At 48.5% G+C, this 21,097-nt stretch overlaps 1 protein-coding gene across 1 annotated transcript; it reads right to left on the reverse strand.

Annotated features, from left to right (window-relative positions):
* Window positions 1-4,353: 4,353 nt before the first annotated feature.
* LOC124982521 (keratin, type II cytoskeletal 73) lies at window positions 4,354-13,875 on the reverse strand. Its single transcript, XM_047549305.1, has 9 exons — window positions 13,432-13,875; window positions 11,612-11,826; window positions 10,797-10,857; window positions 10,118-10,213; window positions 9,322-9,486; window positions 6,722-6,847; window positions 6,159-6,379; window positions 5,199-5,233; window positions 4,354-4,610 (listed from the first exon to the last, which is right to left on the reverse strand). Exons 1-9 carry the CDS (start codon window positions 13,873-13,875, stop codon window positions 4,354-4,356), a joined length of 1,620 nt encoding a protein of 539 aa, XP_047405261.1.
* Window positions 13,876-21,097: the final 7,222 nt, after the last annotated feature.

Genomic DNA, 21,097 nt, shown 5'->3' on the forward strand with positions numbered 1-21,097 from the left:
CTTTGAGAAATATCATTTTAGTTCCTGTGCCCACTTATTGATTAGATTATTTGTTGTTGTTGGGGTTGTATGTGTGAAGTTTTTTTTAATTCTTTGTATGTCCTAGATAGTAAAGCCCTATCTGAGGAGCAGGTGGCAAAAGTTTTTCTCTCATTCTGTAGGCTCTCTCTTCACATTCTTGATTGGCATCAAATTAAAAAGATGCTCATATTTCATTTAAGGCAATCAGCACTAATGATCAGAATCCAAGCATAGAGGTCGGATGGCAGAAATATCTCTTAATAACCAATGGCCTTCATCCAGTTCATGTTCATCAATCTTCTGTTCTCTGTTAGACCTCCTCTGCTTCCCTTCTCACTGAAGTTTCTTTTTTTTAATATTTTTATTTTTTGGTTGTTGATGGTCCTTCATCTTACTCATTTATTTATATGTGGTGCTGAGGGTCAAACCCAGTGCCTCACACATGCTAGGCAAGTGCTCTACCACTAAGCCACAACCCCAGTCCTCAAGTTTCTTGGAAGAATAGTCAAGACCTCACAATGCCAAGAGCATTATGCTCAGGAGCCATTACTAAGTCCCAGGCACTTAACCAAATAATCCTCAAACATCATTTCATTAAATTTAATTCTTGTGGCAACTTTATGAGGTAACTAAAACTTTGAACCCCTCTTACAGATGAGGGAAACAAGGAGCCGACGATCCTGCCTCATGGTCATTGAGTGGCAGAGTTCCCCTGAGGCAGGGTCCATCTGACAGCCAAAGTGTCAAGTCTCTCTCAAGTTCTCTAGGAGAAAATCCTAACTCTTAGCAGATGAGTAAAGTCCTCTCTGGTACGCTGCTGACTCTCCTCCACACCACCTGCTGAGCTCCCTCCCAACTCCAGAGATAGTAACAAAGTGCCTCTGCCCCAAACCCACTTCCTCCTCTTGTTCACCTGGTAAACACCTATAAAACCTCTGAAACAGCCCTATTGCCTCCTCTGAGCCTTCCCTGCCCTCCCTCTCTCCCCTCTGTACTGCCTCTCTAACTTATTTTATTTCTGTTCTCTATGTTCTGTTTACTTTTTGTTGTTGTTGGTAGTGGTGGTCACTTACTTTTAAAACTTTTTTATTTGTTCTACTTAGTTGTACTTGACAGTAGGGGTACTTATTCATTTTGATAGATCATACATAAATGGAGTGTAATTTCTCATTTTTCTGATTGTGCATATTGTAGGATCACATGGGTCATGCAGTCATACATATATAGGAGATATTAATGTCTATTTCACTCTACTATTCTTCCTACCCCCCATACCCCTTCCCCTCTCTTCACTCCCCTCTACCTAATATAAAGTAACTCTCTTCTTCTCTAGCCACCCCCCTATTGTGAATTAGCATCCACATATCAGAGAAAACATTCAGCCTTTGGTTTATTTGGGTTTGGCTTATTTCGCTTAGCATGATATTCTCCAGCTCAATTCATTTACCAGCAAATGCCATAATTTTGTTCTTCTTTAAAGCTGAATAATATTCCATCTTGTATATATATACCACACTTTATCCATTCATCTGTTGAAGGGTACCTAGGTTGGTTCCATATTTAGCTAATGTGAGTTGAGCTGCTATAAACATTGATTTGGCTGTGTCACTGTAGTCTGCTGATTTTAAGTCCTTTGGGTATAAACCAAAGAGTGGGAGAGCATTCCCTCTAAAAACCGGAACAAGACAAGGAAGTTCTCTTTCACCACTTTTATTCAACAATTGTCTTGAAACTCTAACCACAGCAATTAGACAGAAGAAAGAAATTAAAAGTGTACAAATAGGTAAAAAACTGGAACTATCACTATTTGCCAATGACATGATTCTATATTTAGAAGATCCAGAAAATTCCACCAAAAAAACCTGTGGAACTAATAAATGAATTCAGCAAAGTAGCAAGATATAAAATCAATGCCCATAAATCAAATGCATTTTTATACATCAGTAATGAATCCACTCACGGTAGTCTCAAAAAAGAGTAAAATACTTGGGAATCAATCTAACAAAAGAGGTGAAAGACCTCTACAATGAAAACTACAGAACATTAAAAAAAGAAATTGAAGAAGACCTTAGAAGATGGAAAGACCTCCTATGCTCTTGGATAGGCAGACTTAATATTGTCACAATGACCACACTACCAAAAACATTCTGCAAATGTAATGCAATTCCTATTAAAATCCCAATGACCTTCGTAGAACTAAAAGGGCAATCATGAAATTCATTTGGAAAAATAAGAGACCCAGAATAAACAAAGCAATCCTTAGCAAGAAAAGGGAAGCAGGAGGCATCACAATACCAAACCTCAAACTATACTACAGAGCTATAGTAATAAAAACAGCATAGTATTGGCACCAAAACAGACACATAAACCAGTGGAACAGAATAGAAGACACAGAGACAAACCCACATAAATACAGTTATCTCACACTAGACAAAGGTGCCAAAAACATTAACTGGAGAAAAGATAGCCTCTTCAGCAAATGGTTGTTTACTTTTTTAATGTTATGTCTCCATAAGGGTTGTGGACCAATTTCTTCATCACTGTATCCCCAGAATAACACGTACCAGGCACATATTAGATAATATTTATCCAACTGGCCGTCACTAGCCCCAAGAGTGGGCTGAGTGGTTATTCTGCCAGTCAGTTGTTTGGGAAGTAAACCTTACTGCTTAAAAGATTGTCAAATCCAACTTTGGATTTTGCAAATTGCTTTACCAGCAGTCACACATCTCTTGCAGCAAGCTCATTAAGTCAAGTTTTGAACCAAAAATATAGAAGACACGTTTCTGTTTCCTCTAACATTTATTAAGCATCAACATGTGCCAGGAACAGCACAAAACCTCTTTGTGTTGTCTCATTTTAGCTTAACAACCATCTGGGGATCTGATTTTGCCTAGTTTGTAGCTGAAGAGTTGAGGCTCAAAAGGTTTGATAGCTTTGCTCTTAATCACCAGTTAGTTGCAAACTCTGAATCCTCAAAACTCTGGACTTGGAAGTGTAGCCTCTCTGAACCCACAAGGTTCAGGAGTAACATGTCAGCCTGAATGCGTACTGCCCTCTCGCTGGCCTGTGCATCCTGACAGCATCCTCTCAGCCTGGGGACCTATGAGGCACCTCTGAGCATACAAGTGTTTTGAAGACAAAGTGGTGAGTATAACAGAGATGGCCCTCTACTTACACACACACACACACACACACATCTATTTATATATACCAAATCTCATATGTGTGTGTGTGTGCCCAAATATTTACCAAATTACATGTATACACACACATATATATACATCCATACTCAACTAAGGACCAAAAGTAATTGAGTCTTTACTTGAAAGAGAAATCTACCTTTGGACCTTTTCTCAGGGAATAAAAAAGATATCAAGTGTTATGCTTTCTGCTGCCTCTTGACCAATTTTAAATCTTTCCACCAAATGTTTTGTCCTTCTCCCGCTGATAACCTGAGTATTTCTAAAGATTGTGCATTCACTGGACCACATTGAGAAAAGCACAGCTTAGAAGGCTCATCTGCTGGGGGCGGGGTACAGATGAACGCTGGGTGTCAGTATAATCATGGAGGGTCTCTTTCTTTCTGATCAAAAGACGCTTTGGGGCTCTGTGATCATGGGACCCTAGGTGCGCTGGGTTCCCATTCAGTGACCATTCCATACACAGAAGAGACGTGGTCTGAGACAAGGTTTCCCTCAGGAGAGAAAGGCAGCCTGAGCAGGCAAGAGTTTCATAAGTTTATTGGTGGGATACAGGAAGCAGGGAAGTGAAGGTTAAACAAGGACAATAACTCACCAAGAGCCCAAATCTCTTGATTGGTAGGACCAACCTCAAAGTGGATGCCCAACTCTATAATGGGCAGTGACCATACCAGATACACCTGTGACCAGGTACCTGTCCTGAGCTGGCACTTGTCTAAGAGGACACCGTTCTTCCAGGACTATGTACCAATGCACCTGAGGTCTCCTGTGCCCAGGGAACACCTGGCCAGATAACCACCTGAGCAGGAGAATTGGGGCCACTCTTGAGAGAGGGGCTTCCTATGTAAGGAGCCAGGCAGGCAAAGAAAGGGCCAGGTCCTCATCAGGAAGGAGAGGCTGAGTTGAGGGGGTCTCTGTGTGGAGGTAGAAGGATGAGGGAGCCAACTCCAGCCCAGAATCGGGATTCTGATTAAGAAAACTAAGGCAGAGAGGTCAACGAGAAGGAGGAGATGTGGGTGACAAAGAAAAGCAAGAAGGAGATGATAACAGACAGGACAGAGGACCTTCTGGAGAAGGGAGTCCAGAGAAAACGCTGGGGGCAGATGCTGGGAACAGGCTGTCTGCCGCTTTATCTGGTGGTTTTCTTGGTGGGTGAGCTCAGAACTGAAGTCTTCCCTGGGGCATCCTTGAAGTCATTTGCACTGCCCAGCTTGGCCTTGACCTCCCCGCGGGGGCTGCAATTCCCACTGCCAGTGACACAGCCCCCAGGCAGCACACTATAGCCCCCGCCAACAGAGCTGGTACGGTAGCCGTAGGTGCTGGTACCACTGAGCCCAAAGCCAGCTCCTGCGCCCGCTGTCCCAGAAGTGGAGCTGCTGATGACCGCTGTGAAGGAGGGGGGAGAGGGGATCAGTTTGTGTCCCAGACAGGGGTGGCCTTGAGTCCTTTCCAACCTCCAGTGCCAACTAGCTTAAATGACTCTCTCTTAAGCAAACAGTTCACAGTCACTGGGAACTTTGATTTAGTGACATATGCTCAATTCTTAAGTAGTCGAAGCATGAGGAAAAACAGCCCAGATTCCTCAGGATCCCCAAACTGGGCCCCTGCTCATTACTGGAATGAATAACAGTAGCAAGACCTTCAAGGACAGAAGAAGCTCAAGCACCAGATAAGCCCTGTTCTTGCATTTCACTTTAGAATGCGTTCTTAGGTTTTTTCTTTCAAAGAATTTTCTAATAGATTGAAGTAGGGTATTTTTACCAGCATCTCTTTTAGAAGGAACCTGGTCTGAACTGAACCCTGTAGGGTCAGTATTAAAACTGACTCACACAGCACGTCAGTGCAGAGGTCTCTGCTCTCAGAGGGGAGGTGGGACTCTGAGGCCACAGTTCCTTCATGCAGGAAGGCTGGGGTGGGGTGGGGTGTGTTTGTTGATCACCTAAAAATATTCCCTTAGAAATATGAAATACTCACAAATGCTCACAGAATTGGTGTATTCTCCAGACATCCTGCACAGAGAGAAAACACAACTGAGTCTCCATCACATGAATTCCGGGTTGCCCCCACCACTGCCTCAATCCTAGCCTGGAAGTCACAGCCAGGCCAGCTGGGCCTCCATGAGTTCCTGCACCTGCTGCCTCTAGGTATCTCCTCCCTCCTCAATCTATCCTTCCCACTTCAAAGGCATGGAGGCCAGGGACCTTGGGTCCCCTATGTCCCTCCCAGGGTCCCTCCTTCAGGGTTTCTCTTGAATACCCCTGTATTGCTGGGAAGTTCCTCCCTCTATAAACACACAGGTCGAGATGTTAGGACCAGGAACTGCTACTGATGAACTAGCTATGTGACTTGAGACCAGTAACTTCTCTCTATATTGTGGGGTTTTTCAAACGTAAGTGCTTCATGAACTATCTTTCTAACTATTGCTGTGACCATGTGCAGGTTACACTGTTATTGATTCAGTATTTTTAACTGACTGCCTTTTATCAGAAATGCATTTCTCTTTTTTAAAAAAGTTTTATATCACCATGATAAATAGAAAATCAATATTACTTAACCATATTGTGGTGGGGGGGAGTAGGGTTCCCCAAAATGTTTCACCCACTCTAGCAAAAATAAAAATAATGAAAATAAAGCAATTTAATTGAGGGGGACTAGATATACTGCACTTGGGATTGACTGTCTCTTTATTAACATGGGATTCTGTGCAAGTTTGTGAGAGGTCTTAAAGACAAGGCAGCACTAAGCTGAGACTCTCCCTGAAGAGTCAAAGGACATTGCTGTCACATCATCTGAGTAAATGCTGCTCCAGACTATGTCCATGGGTGGCGAGCCAAGAAGCATCTCCTGCCCTCCAGCAGCCTGGCGCCCACACTCTGGGAACTATGTTGAAGGGAGGATGGCAAAGGTTCTTCCAGCCCCTAGGCTGCCGCTCACCTGCTCTCCTCGCCCTCCAGCAGCTTGCGGTAGGTGGCGATCTCAATGTCCAGGGCCAGCTTCACACTCAGGAGCTCCTGGTACTCCCGCATCATCCGGGCCAGCTCCTCCTTGGCCTGCTGCAGGGCACCCTCCAGCTCATCCAGCTTGGCCCGGGCGTCCTTCAGGGCACAGTCACCCCTCTGCTCGGCGTCAGCAATGGCCGTCTCCAAGTTGGAGCACTGAGGGACAGGAAGTGGCATTTCCCCCCAAGCTCTAAGGCACCTGGGCCTCACTTCACCCTCCTAGTGCTCACGGTGGTTGGACCCTCCTCTGTCCTGCCCCCTTTCCTAGGCCAGGGACCCAGCAGATGGTGGAGTTCCTCAACCTAGTACCAGGAGGCTTATTATTCTGAGCCCTGAGGCTTTCTGAAAAGACCCTTGGATGTTTCCAGACTTCAAATGGGAGTGAACAGGTAGAGGGGGAATGGAGCAGGGTCTCCATGAGAAAGGGGTTCTGAGATGGAGAATGAAGAGAGAGAAGCCCTTGCCTCCTTGGGGTGAGTCAGGAACCCAGCCCCTCACCTGCTTCTTCACACTTTCAATCTCTGAGCGCAGTCTTTGGGTGACGCGGGTCAGTTCTGAGATCTCATTTCTGGTGTGTTTGAGGTCATCCCCATGCCGGCCAGCCGCCAGCTGCAGCTCCTGGAACTGGAGAACGAGGGGCCAACGCAGGGACATGGCTCTGGGCCTCACTGAGCCCAGCTTGGCACAGAGACAGTTTGGGGAGCATGGCAGAGGTAGGCAGGGTCCCCCAGATTCACCAGCCCATCAACAACCTCCCCTTCAACCATTGGTCCCTGAACTTTTTTGTTTGCCTTAATCACAGCTCATCTCACTGATGACTACCAGAAATCCCATCCTCTCCACACCACAGCTTTGTAACACACAGCCCCAATTATGATCCTTGTAGCCCTTCAAGGGCAAGGTCAAATTCAAACTCCTAGCTATCAAGATGCTCATTTCTCAGTGCCCCTGCCCAGCACCTGACTTCCCAGCAGTATCAAATAGCTCTAGGGTTCCCCAGAACGTTTCACCCACTCTTGTGTCTCAGAGTCTTTGCTTGAGCCTCTTCCTCCACCTGTAAACCCCTCCCCTATCCATTCTCCCTTTTCCCCTAGCTAGCTCCAACTCACAGGGCAGTGCCACCTCCTCCAGGAGGCCTTCCCTCATCCCCTGGTTAGATGCAATTCTGTTCCCATTGTCCCTGGCACATTAGTCCATAGGGAAGATCATACCACACCACAATGGCACATTTCTGTACCTTCCTTGTCACACTCAGAATGCATGCATGACAGGATCTTTAATTTCTGCATTACCAGTACCTAACACAGTGCCTAGCTGGTGCTCTAGAAAATTCTGGTGAATGAATGAATGTATGAATGAATGGATGGAAGAGGAAGTTGATAAACTGTCCATTCATACTTTCTTGACTTCCTCTCCTTGACACCTTAGCTGGATCCTTGGCTATGGAATTCTTGCTGGACTGGTAGGGAGGATTTAGCAGGGAGGAACTTTTATCTATGGTAGGGGTGGAGTCACCTGTACCCCAATATGTCTTGCCATGAATTTCAGGTCATGTACTGGATTATTGCTGCCTAGTAGTCAACAGAGAGTTCTAGCCCAGAATTTGATTTAAGAGGAACACAAAATGGGTGTGACTTTCAGCACTCTAGGGACATACACTGCCCTGTCTCTGTCCCTGAGGGCTCAGCCCCAGCACAGACTCAGTTTCAAGATTCTTTCTGGGATGCCAAGTCCTCAGAAAGGCAGGGGAAGCCTCTCTATGCTCCTTATGTTTAGTGCTAACCCTACACAGAGGCTTCTCCCCACTTCTCTGCGAGGCTGTGTGGGTAGGAGGGAACCCCAAACACTCCTAAGGCAAGCAGGTGAGCGCCACCCTGCCACTCAGCTCTCAGTCCAGCCAAGCCCTGCTTAGAGTCGGTGCTTCTTCCTCAGTCACCTCCTGACTTCCTGCTTAAGCACCATCAGTCCCCTCAGTTCAGATCCAGTTCCATCACTGATCAGTTAAATGCCATTGGCAAATTACCTGGATGTCCTGAGCCCCAGTTCTTCATCTTGAAAAGGGAAATAACTAAAACACTCATAATTAGAACTCCACCAATGATATTCTGCTCAGTAGGTACTGACCCCTAACTGGAGAAGTAGAGGTATGGATAACTCCAAGCAGCCAATGGTCCAATACTCATGTCTGTGTGTCTATGCAGACCTACCTAATCCTCTGGAGAGGCTTGGAGGTTGTAACAGACTGGGATCGAGCACTGGCTCCTGAAAATTCAGTGTGGTGAGGCTACATGGCCATTCCCAACCCCGACTTGAGACAATAATGTGGAAGGGTCTGGGAACCAGGCACTCAAATCTGTAACTATATCAAGAAACCCTGACCTGTGTTATCTCTGAGACCCTGAGGACCTCCCTTCCCAACTACAGTCCAAACCTTCTATCCCAGGCTGGCAAGGATTCAGGGGAGAAAGAAAGAAGTTCTTCCAAGAGTGATTTCCCTAGAGAAAGAGTCTGATAAACAGCAAGGAACAATTAGAGAGTCGCCATCTTGATATGCGAAACCAAATTATCTAGAATCACTTCCCACCCACAACCCATTAGAGAAGTTAAGATCTAAGGGACTCAAACTCACCCTTCATCCTTGGAGTAGGACTTGAATGAATAGGTAGGAGTTACCTGATCCCAGATCACACTGAAGGATCCCTTAATTTATTATAATGAATAATGGAGCTGAGGCATTAACTATTCATGTTTCCCCTACCTGAGACTCAGGTCAGAACTCTGCCTTCAGGAAGTCAGTCCTGGCCTGCCCTACCTGCCCTAGTTCCCCAGTCTGGGTTCTGTGAGCATCACATTCATTTGCACCCTGCTGTGTGCATCTCCACCGGCTGCCATCAGTCTAAGTGGATCCCCAGGTCTCAGCTGTGTCTTTTCCTCCTTCAGGCTTTCTCCAGTGTCAGGGGACAGTACTGTGCTCCCAGTAAGCACAGCACTAAGAATGAGAACATACGCTTGGCTGAAGTTCAGAGGGTCGTGGACAGACACACCAGAGACTAGATGGAGCTCCCCACACACATGACTGGCCAGGTGTGCAGCCTCACCTTGGTCTGGTACAGGGCCTCAGCCTCAGCCTTGCTCTTCAGAGCGATGTCCTCATACTGGGCACGGACCTCTGTGATGATGCTGTCCAGGTCCAGGTTCCGGTTGTTGTCCATGGACAGGATGACAGATGTGTCACTGATATGGGACTGCATCTGAGCAATCTCCTGCAGGGAGACAAGAAAGCATTCAGTGCTTTTCATGACCAGAGGAAGGTGCCAAGGGGATGGCCCCATTCCAAAAGGGTGGCCCCAGACCATTCCAAACAGATGTAAATTGCTTCCCCCAAAGTCTATAAGCCCAATGTTTCAATATCGAAAAAAATCAAAATTTCACATCGAAAAACTGCTAAATGGGTTTAAGTAGACCAAGAAGAAAGTAGCCCTTATGTCTGTCATCTGAGGCAGGATAGGAGTTGGGGAGTAGAGGGCAACAGCCTAGCCACTACGTAAGGGTGACAGGAACCCATGGATGTTTAGCTCATACGAGAAGCAGAAAGGGGGTGAGGAGTGCCAACTCCATCCCTGGGGATTCCTGCCAAGACCCCAGGAAACATCAAAGAGAGGACAAGTGGGAATGAGAATATGCTTGACTGAAGTTCAGTGTGAACCCCATAAGGAACCATGGGGAACCTGAAAGAGGCGAGAGGGACTTCTGGAGGCCAGACAGGGACTGATAGATTATATTGCCTTTGACCTATAAAATTTCCAGTCCCCTGGGCTCTTAAAGTTACCAATAAGAAGAACATAGTTCTGTCCTTCTAGAAAACAGAGATGGAGGTGAGCAAGTGGGACTTACGCCTTCATAAAGGCACTTGAAGAACTTGATTTCTCCATCCAGGGCATCCACCTTGGCCTGAAGCTCCACCTTGCTCATGTAAGCTGCATCCACATCCTAGGGAGAATCCAGAGACCCTCATGACACAGCCTTCCGGCAAGGCTATATAAGCCTCTCCCACAAAATGACACCCGGTACCCAACCCTGGGGCAGCTTGAATGGGGTGAAGACCCAGGGGCAGGAACCTGACTTCCAGCCAGGACTTCCTGTGAGACCTCAGGCAAGTTCCCCAGGCCTCTGTAACTCCTCCCACTTCTTTTTGTAAAGAGGCCAAGGGAGACTGCTTCTCCATGTGGCGGTCACTAGTAAGTCAGTGAGCCAGGGACAGTCATGGCAATTTGCCAGTGATGAGCAGAGTGAAAGTTTGATCTCAGCCCCTCCCAGAGCCTGTCCTATGTCCTAGGCAGTGGGCATGAGGTGGGGACTGACTGTCAGTGGCTAGACTCTGGTTCCCTTACACACACACCAAAAATGGTCTGTGCCAGACACCTTCAAGTGTCCAGGGTCCCGAGCGGCAAGCCTCTGTCTCCTCTGCTGGCTCGCCAGCCCCAGGCTTTCCCTGGGGAGCACAGGCCTCAGGCCTTCCTCTGCTCTCACCCCGGTGCCCACACCTAAGGGACCAGAGGTCAGGCCTCCTTACCTTCTTAAGTACCACAAATTCATTCTCAGCTGTTGTTCGCTTGTTTATTTCCTCTTCGTACCTGAAGAAAGCACCAGTGAGAAGGACGTGCGTGCGTGTGTGCATGTGCATGTGTGTGTTCTCATTGAGAAATGAGAACAGAGATGCTCACATTGCATATCTTTCAACAGGTATTATTTTACATCTTTGCAGTGGTCCAAACTCTAGGACCACTTGGCCAGAGTTGTGGGCAGGGTCCTGGGCCTATGACTGGATGTTTGGGTCTAAATTTCCTCTGATGCCTGGGGAGTGAGGAGGTTCTTCCTCCTCCAACTCAGCATCCAAATCATAGAAACACACTGCTGCCCCTTTCAGCCATGCTTTTTGTGAAAACCCCTGCTACCTGACTCCCTTAGCCACAACTCCACACCATCCTGAGGCACGAGTGCCAAGGAAAACAGAACTGTCGCCAGAGCAAGAAGGAGCGTGGCTTCAATGTCCAGGACCTAAGGGAAGTGAGAGGAGAAGCCCAACAGAAACTCCATCTCCTGTCCTATTCGGGGGTTTCTTGGAACTCAGGGCACACTTACGAGCCAAGAGCCTGAGCTGTCCACACACAAGGCTCTCAGGTGGGCAGCAGCAAAGAACATGCCAAAAAGGGATGCCTGCCAGGACAGCCCTGGCACTGCCCGAGAGCCTGACTGCCCACTCTCCAGCCTGCCTGGTCACCCACAGAAAGCTCTTGTCTTGCCTGGGCAGAGAAGCATAGGTCCCAGTGCTTGCTGGGAAAGCCCAACCCCAGGAGGCAGCCAGCCCAGCAAAGTGTCCCTGCTCACCTCTTCTTGTAGTCCTCCACCACGTCCCGCATGTTCCGCAGCTCCGAGTCCAACCTCACCCTGTCCCCGGACAGTGTCTCCAGCTGCTTCCGCAAGCTGCTGATGTGGCCCTCATAAATGGGCTCCAGGTTCCTCTTACAGTTGTTCAGGTCCAGCTGCTGCAGCAGCTCCCACTTGGTCTCCAGCACCTGGTTCTGCTGCTCCAAGAACCGCACCTAGAACCCAAATCAACAGCCACCTTGAACCTAGTTCATAGTCAATGTGGAGAGAACAGTGAAGGAAGTGTTATCTTAGTCTATGTTAATAGGTGAACCCTTATATAATGCCACTCAAGTCCCTCCCCACCTAGGACCCTTAGTCTGATGAAGGCCCTCACTCTGAACACAGTCCCTAAGATCAGGAAGACCCCAACATCTTCATTGCCCTCTCAATCTGTTGAGATCTAAACCTCCTGTCTCCTCTGCACCTACCTAAGCCTGCCTGAGCTACCTCTCTAAGGTGAGTACCTACCTAAGCCTGCCTGAGCTACCTCTCTAAGGTGAGTACCTACCTAAGGCTGCCTGAGCTACCTCTCTAAGGTGAGTACCTACCTAAGGCTGCCTGAGCTACCTCTCTAAGGTGAGTACCTACCTAAGGCTGCCTGAGCTACCTCTCTGAGTACTTAAACAATAAGCTGGCCAAGGTTGGCTGTCCCACTCCTGGGCCCTTCTGCTTAGAACATGATAGGCCATCCTATGTTCTGCCTACTCTCTGTCCCCTTGTTCCTGGCCTCTCCCAGTCCAGCCAGATGGTCAACGCTCAGCTCCTCTTGGATCTTGAGCCTTCCTCCATTGTTTGATTCTCAGAGCTCTAATCTCAATCTGAGCATTTGGCCAGGGTAAACAAGTATTCTCAAAATACAGTCCACAAATATCATGTCATTCACTTACTTAACACCGTCTGGTGGTTCCACATCACCCACAGGGTCAATGCTCTTCACAATGTGCCCAGCCCTTCCGCCCCTCCTCCACCATACATCCAACACTCTCACAAACCCATCCTCAATCCCCATCCTCAGTCCTGCCATGCTGTGTTGGCTCTCTCCCTAGACTGCCTTTGCCACCTCCATCTGGATCACTCCTATTCATACTTCCCCTGCTACCTATTCTGGGGAAATTTCTACTTCTCAAGACCCTCCCACCACTTTGTTCCTTAGCTGTTCTCAAACTTCTGCATTCATCAGCATTACTTAGAGAGCCAGCCAATGCAGATTGCTGGGTGCCACGCCACAGTTTCTGATTCAGGAGTCTGGGTGGGACTTGGGAATATGTGTTTCTATCAAGTGTCCAGGTGATGCCCATGCAGCTAGTTCAGGGACCATGTTTGAGAACCACTGCCCTGATACCCATGATTGCATCAGCTCCTCTCCTAGGTTAGGTGTATTGCAGGCTGAGTCTTTCATTTGACCAAGTCTGAACTGGTCTGCGTCCCCTAGGAGGAAGAATTAGGGCCCCTGACTTTCTAGAGGCCTAACTGCCACTGGCCTCTCCTCTCCCTGGCTTATAAGGCTCAAAAACTGTCACTCTCCCACTTATCAACTTGAAGTCCACTTTCTATGCCTCCTGACAGTTTCCCAGACCAAACTTTGTAGCTCTTCTCTCCCTGCAGATGCCTGTCCCTGAGATTTAATATCCAGCTCCTTTCTGGTCTGTCCTGTGCTGTGTCTGCCTCCTGGGAAGGTGTCCCTGCTTTCTCTGCTCTAGACCTGGAGCCCGCTCAAGGACAGTAAGGGTAGAAGAAACAGGAAAGCTCTAGACTCACCTTTCTCTAGAAAGACCCACCTTGTCAATGAAGGAGGCAAACTTGTTGTTCAGCGCCTTGATCTGCTCCCTCTCCTGGGCGCGCACTTTCTGGATCTCGGGATCCACTTCCACATTGAGGGGGGCCAGGAGGTTCTTGTTGACAGTGACCTGGTGGATGCCCCCAGGCAGGTATGTGGATGGATACGAGGCCCCCAGGGCCACACTGCCAAACATGCTACCAGCAAAGCCTGTGGCTCTGCCCCGACAAAACCCATAGCCTCCTGCCCGTCCACTGCCACTGGACACATTGAAGGACATGCTCCGGCCACCCAGGCTGTAAAGGCTTCGACTGCTGAAGCCCCCACCAAGCCCTTTGCCCCCTGCCCTGTAGGAGGATGAGCTGCTCCCAGAAAGCACTGCCGAGCAGCCACTGAAGCCCCCCTTGGAGGCAGCTCCCGACTTGCAGGTGAACTGGCGGCTCATGTTAGGGAGGCCAGAGAGCTGGAAGAAGATGCTAAGCCTTAGCTGTGAGGCAGTTCACCAGCTTGTGATCTTGACTCCCCCTTTATAGGGCTCAGGAGACAGCCACTTCCCTAATTTGAGGGTTTAGTTTGCCTAGGAGCAAGAAATCATTTTCTCCCAGCAAAATCAGAGACACTAGGTAAAGAACTAGAAAACCCCCAAAGTGCTGGACCGGCAAGCCTTGCTCATATAATTGAGTCTTACCTAATTAACATGTGATAATTAGCCTGGCCATATTATCCCTAGAAAGATCTTGACTGGGAAGTTTGTCATAACCTCAATTGTCCTTCCCCTGGGGAGAGGGGAGGCTGAGATTGTAGGGGTGCTGGGGAGACCTTTAATTGACATCGTCATCTGTGAGAGATCTCATGAACATGCCGGCATCAGATAGGCTGCTTCAGGGACCCTGGCTAGGCTGCTTTTATGTGGTTAGGACAAGAGCCCAGAAGCCTGGTTTCCCAGGGCTCCTCAAGACAGTTTTCATGACTGGCCAGGGCCATGGAAGAGAAAGAAGCCCACCAGGAATTCAGGCCCAGTCCAATGGCTGCTGGTCCCCTGCTGTGTCGCCTGATCAGCCAGGCTGCCTATTCATCCTCACTTGAACATGCTAACTTCTGTCTCCACTCTTGACCTTGAAATCACAATCATTCCCACGATTCACCATTCACAATGGCTGACACGAGTGCTTTTCAGTCGAAAGAGTCTCTTGCACACAGAAGCTCACTCATCCATTTAGTCTGCCTGGAGAGGAGCGACAACCTCTCACAAACAGGGAAACAAGAGCTCAGAGAGTTGAAAATGTCCTTCCTTTAACAATCATTTAATGAGCCCTGTCTTTATTAGAATCCCAGAAGATGAACACATCCAAAAACAACACAGGCCCCAGCCTGGAGGACTCCCTTGGCTGTTCTTCTGACTTCATATTCAGAGTTATACAGACTTTATTCATTCATTCAACCAAACCAACCAGCTAACCAGTCATCTACTTGCTTGTTCATTCATTTATCCTCTCATTTAACAAGCGCCTATGGAGGGCTGACCCTGTCCCTGGTACTGTGCTAGGTTCTGGGGTCCTGAACTAAGATGACCAAAACCTAGCTAAGAATTCTAGGGAGACACTTGAATTTCATTAGGCCCTTAACATTATAAAGTATGTGACCCAAGAGCTTCACAATTCCTGCATCTCAGGAATATAATATATAATTTATAATATATAATTTCTTGCATAAAAAAGGCAGTCATTTCACTAGCTGAGTGTTTGGATGAAGTTCACCAATCTTCCCTTTCTATTTCTATACAGAAGTTCTGTGTGTCCCTAATACCATTATACCAAGCCCTTGCCAAATTCAGCCTTATTTTTTTAAACACAAAATAGCTATTTTCTAATTAGGACTAATCATTTTCTTAGATGTCCTCAATTTCACTACAGACAATGGTAGTAGGCAATCTTCTGTCTTTTTTTTTTTTTTTACGATCACAAAGGTCGTATTCCTTTACAACCTCTGTATAAGACAGGAGGAGTGAAGACCAAGCAAACTGGGCACTGATGAGGATGTGAGCGTTGTAGTCAGAGCAGTTCCCTGGTTGGATCCCATCTGCACAGCAGCTTGAGAATGGAGGTAACTCCTTATGAACCTGCCACAGAAGCACCCCAAAAAACTTTCTCTGGTCATTGTCCCAATCCAACTCCTCCTCTCTGGACAGGTGGCAGGGTGGTAATTTAGGGATGGTGAACAATACTCAGATCCACAGGGCTGGGTATGTGGCTCGGTGGTAGAGTGGTAGCCTGGCATGCATAAGCCCTGGGTTCTATTCCCAGCACCACACACACACACACACACACACACACACACACACACACAGTACTCAGGTCCATCTGGTTAGTATTTTTAAAGTTATCAATAGAATGAGTTTCCCATGAAGTTTATTGGAAAAGTATGGAGGAGTGGAAGTAGGTTGGGATTAGGTGACCTCTTAAATGGAAAATCAGGGCACAAGATCTATTCCACAAACAGTCAGGGCTCAGGGCTCTGCTCATGCCCTGCAGCCCAGCAGGTCACAATGGACACGACATCAAACTAGTCTCTGCCTGCAGGATGGTCCCTGAGATGTGTTGCATTGTTTCCTCGTCCCTGAAGGAGACACGAGAACTCTGCCCACCTCACATTCCTCTCTAGGCAGATGGTTCTCGCTGGCTTTCTCCAGGCCACACTGGCACACACTCACTCTCCAGGCCCCCACGGACCTTTCTCTCTGCTCCTTCTTTGGGTGAACAAACAGGGTCTGTGAATCCATGGGGGACAAGAGTCCTTATGCCCCAACATGGGCCAAATGGGGCTTTATAAAATCAAATAAAAACAAGTTCTTCATAAACCAGGGTTACAGAGCATTGGTGCCAAGGCTCATCCATTAGGGGTAACTGAGAAGGGCTAGTTATTATGGTGGTGAGTGCATGCCCCTCCTTCAGGACTGGAGACAGGCTAGTGCTCTTGCTTCCTCCCAAGGAAGGCGACAGTGTGGACTCTGAGCACTGCGGGGTACAGGGAGAGGCAGGGACAAAGGTGACCAAAACTCTGAAGACCCACTAAGACTCTTGGGAGGGTTTTTTACAGGACCCAACCTTTGGATGTATGCAGGCAGATGAGGAAAAAAACTGGTTTTAACCCAGGTGCCCATCTTCAAAGAGACCAAGAATATAAATGGCGGGGGTAGAGCCAGAGCAGGTAGAAACACTGTGGAACTCTCAAGTCAATGGATGCCACGAGAGATCAGGGCCCGAAGCCTGGCTGTTGCCACTGGAAGGGGGATCTACAGGCTTCAGTCCCTGGGTTGGAGTCCTGGACTCTCATTGACTTGGATTCCTCATTACTCAACCAGAAGTGTTGTCTCTAAAATTCCCAGCTTGCAATCTGAGCCCAGTGGTCCCTGAGGGCCCCACTGTCCTGGTCACAGATGCAGACACTGCAACGGATCTTCCTCTCCAAGAGATTCTGCCACTTGGGTAGAAACCAATTCCAGCCAAACCAGAAGCAGACATTATGCTTGACACCAGTGCTGTGGGGAAATGGAGGAAGGTGCAGGGCAGCTCTGTGGTCGTGGCTCCCCTTCAGGTCTTTGAACATCCATCTCCCACACAGTGCTGAAGATCATCCTCCTCAAGTGTCCCATAAAGGAACAATGGCCACCAATGCCCCCCCATTCATCTGGACCATCTCTCTACCCTCTGACTGAAAGTCTGCTTCCTCCACTTGGAGGCGCACATGAGATCCTACGTGCAAAAGGACCCTTGTGCTCCCTCTACTCTAATCTCCTCCATGGGGGCCATAAGACAAGAAGTGACTTGTCTAAGGTCACACAACCAGTGCTTGCAAAGCAAAGTCCAGCACCCCAGGACTCCTGCCTTGCTGAGGAAGACTCCTCCCTCTTCCTCTCAGGAAACAGAGAAGGACAACCCCCAATGACTCGGCAGAGGAGACTCCCCAACCACTTACAGTAGCTCACAGTGTCAGTGGCTTCTCCAGATAGCACAGACACAATCAGAATAATTAGCAAATCCTCTGAAGGAGCTCAGAGGAGGACAATGTGCAGAGGGAAGGATTCCCTAGGCCTGATTCCCGGTGCATAAGCAGTCTCACTCTGGGAGAATTACTCTCTGCGATTCCCAGAGTGAGACTGAATTATGCAGAGTAGAGAGTAGCCAGGACAGCTGCTGTCATCACTGTGCCCTGCTCAGCCCCAGTCACTCATCACAACTGCTCTAAGACTTGCACAGCCACTTGTAAACCTCTCCCAGGCCCCTCTGCCCCATATGCCTCTACACATACCAGGTCAGCCACACCTGCTGGGCAAAACTGAAGAAAGCAACGCCTTTTCTGTCTGTCTTTCTCAACGGCAGGGAAGCTCCCCGTTTCCCTCTTGTCCAAGAAAGGGAACATCTAGAGAAGTACCTTCAGCATGTGGGGCCAGGACCAGGGCTCAGCACGTGCACTGGGGACACCCCTACTGAACAAGGCTCAGCTGACATTTCAGGAGTGAATGAGTCAATCATCTAAGCCATAATACAGATGGGAAGGCTGACATAGGGTCCCTCCTGTAACTCAGAACAATAAGGACACTTGCTCATCCATGTCCACTGGGAAGCCCACCTGCTCTCCTCCCCGTCCAGCAGCTTGCTGTAGGTGGCCCTCTCCATGTCCAGGGACAGGATGGAATCATGCAGCGCTGATAGTCATGCAGCACTGGGCAGGTCCTCGTTAGCCCACTGCAGGGCAGCTTCCACCTCAATCAGCTTGTCCTGGACACCGCTGAGTGCCTCCTTGCCCTTCTACTCTGCCTCCAGGATGGCGTCTTGCAGGGAAGCGCTCTGCCAAGGCCAACAGCAGACAGTGGGTGGGGCGTGGGAGACCAGGCACCACCCACCCCTCCTTGTGTTCCTCTCTCCTCCACCCTCACAGCCTTCATTTATTGTGGAAAATGTGAGAATACAGAAAAATAGAAAAGAATCTAACACCCCTGAAAGGTTACCCCTGCCAAGTTGGTGACCACCGGTTTCTTGAGGTTGGTGATTTCTGCTTGAAGTCTCTGCTTGGCTCTCTTCAGTTCATGGATCTCTATCTTAATTCCTTTGAGATCATCTCTTTTTCTCCTGGCAGTGACCTGGAGCTCTTGCCACGGAATCAGGGAGAGCCCAGGGTGACAAGTTGGCCTGGGGTGAGCCAAATCCAGGGCTCCTCACCCCAGATCTCTAAGCCCTTGTTCAGCCAGAACTTATGTGTCCTGTCCAGTCTGAGACCAACATCCAGAAGAGACATATTCCTTTCTGCTGGCAATGTATGTTTCAGCTGAGGGAACAAAAACATTGCCACACAGCATAGCTGTGTAACTGTCAAAGATCACCTAGCCAGCTCCTAGACAAGGACACACCTTTTCTCTGTCCTTGCCAGTCAGACCTTGAAGGCAGAGAGAGTGATCTATGTGATGTACGGTGGAAGGAAGAAACCCACTATTTTATGTGCATATCTGATTATTATTTCTGCCACAAAATGGCCTTAAATCATGCTCTCCTCACATGAGTATTGGGGAAGTCAGGCTTCCTGAAGATGTGCTTCTGTGGGCCATGGTGATGGAAGGCAGGAGGGAACAGGCAGGGATAGAGGAAAGAAGCCCACCTGGTTTGAAACATTAACCACCACCAGACATGGAATGAGGAGCTGACTAAAATAGTGTGAGAGCCACTTGGTATCTCTCAATGTGCCTATGTCTGCAGAATTGGGACAGTTCCCCTGACAGGACTAGCAAGTCTCAAGGAAGCCAGAGCCCTAGCAACTTCCTTGTTACTGATCCAGAGGTGTTTATAGATGGTCCTCTTGCCTGATCTCTAGGACAAGATATACAAGGTCAAGTGACCTTACCAATCACAGGACAAGTAGAGCTGCTGGACAGTGTCTGAGTCGTCTTGAACTTACCCAGTTCTACTTCCTTGCTCATTTGTAGTTCTCAAGAAAAACTGCAGAATATTCTGGGAATACAACATGCTGAGCTAAGGGGGAACCACCTGGACTCTGTTCCTCACCCTACCCTGGAATAGCATATCCTCCGACGCTTTAGCCCAGCAATTCCCATTGCCCTACAGCATAAAATCCAGGGAGACTGCTTTCTGTGGTCCTTCAGTTGCAATGCATGTGGAGCATGTGACTCCACCTGCCTCAGAATTCCCTGAGTCTTGACAGTCTGGCTCTCAGTGAATCCTAGGCATCTGCTGTCCCTGGATACCTAGCTGTAAGTAATAAAACGGCTTCATGTAACTTGTGGAATGGGGTGAGTTCTGTCCCCCTGGATGCAGACCAGTAACTAAACCATGCATAGTGAACTTGCTTCACAAGCCCTGTTGACCACGAAAGAAAACTTTCAACTCCTTTGTGCACAACTCAGTGCAGGGCACTTCTCTTGGCCTGGTACAGGGCCTCTACCTTGGCCTTGCTCCTCTGGACAACCTCTTCATTGTACTGCATCTTGAATCTCAGAGATGATACTATCCAAGTCCAGGTGCCCGTTGTCCATGGAGAGCACCACACTAGTGTCACCTGAGCTAGCTCTTGTGCAACAGGGCAGGGATTAGGGATCAATCCCCAGGAAATACTCCACCTCCCATCTTTTGGGACTCCCACAGCCATCTCACCAGGAGCCCACAGGGCTTCCTCAGTTTTCCAAGCATCCCAGGGACTTCCAGGGAGCGTGTACCCCAAACTTAATGCAGCACAGAACACTTGGAAGAATCCAATCTCCCTCTGCAGGGTGTCCACTTTTGCACCAAGATCCACCTTGACCAAGTAGGTGCTGTCAATATCCTGAATGGGGGCAGAGGGCACATTAGGGTTGGGCTGGAAGATTTTTGCCTGTCCTGTCAGGATGCCAGAGGGAGAGCAGCATGGATGGGGCAGGCACTGGAGCTAAAATCGAACCACGTGAACAGGCAGTCACGGAGCAAGCTGGCGGAGGAGCCAGGCCGCCTACATCACGGAGGTAGGCAGCGGGCAGCTATCCCGCCCAGCCGGCAGGCCAAGGACAGATGTCATAACCTAGCGACCCCGCCTGACCCCTGCACCTAGGTCGGTGCCATCACTGGTTGGTCGCAGTCACGGAGCCCGCCCGACCACCATGGATGGCTTGTCGCCATCACGGAGTTAGCCAGAGGCTTCTTTATAGGCTGGTGCAGGCATTTTGAATTACTCCTGAGGGCGTGGCAATTGTCATTGGAAGGGCAACTCCCTTCCTGAAACACCTACAGGAGACCAGAGGACCCTTGACAGGACCCAGGAGCCCAGAAGAGGAGGTATTGAGAAACTCGGGACCAACTCAGAGCCACCGGGGAATATACCCCACCTGAAGGCCACCACCCCTAGAAGGTCAGCTTCCTAGTGGAGCACCGCAATATCAAGTTCCTCCAAGACTTCAGGATACTGAAGGCTAAGAGGTGAGTTATTGGAAATCTAGACACTTTTAGTCAATAGAGACAATCTGCAATATCCCAGAGTTTCACTATTAGAGGGGTAGATACCTGAACAATATGAGAAAACAAGGGAAGAAAATATCCCAAACAAACCTAGATGGTATAGCAATAAAATCCAATTACAGCATGGCAGAAGAGATGTCAAAAACGGAATTCAGAATGTACATAATCAAA

Source organism: Sciurus carolinensis, chromosome 4 (assembly GCF_902686445.1).
Source record: "Sciurus carolinensis chromosome 4, mSciCar1.2, whole genome shotgun sequence".
In the NCBI taxonomy this organism is placed as follows: Eukaryota; Metazoa; Chordata; class Mammalia; order Rodentia; family Sciuridae; genus Sciurus; species Sciurus carolinensis.

Bases quoted from the DNA above. Each gene is read 5' to 3' on its own strand.
- LOC124982521 (XM_047549305.1), bottom strand. From the start codon at position 13,875: ATGAGCCGCCAGTTCACCTGCAAGTCGGGAGCTGCCTCCAAGGGGGGC. The intron at 11,827-13,431 runs GTGGGTCTTTCT...TTTGGGTTCTAG, and splicing joins TTGCCTCCTTCATTGACAAG to GTGCGGTTCTTGGAGCAGCA. The intron at 5,234-6,158 runs GTGAGCGGCAGC...CTCTCTGTGCAG, and splicing joins CTGGAGGGCGAGGAGAGCAG to GATGTCTGGAGAATACACCA.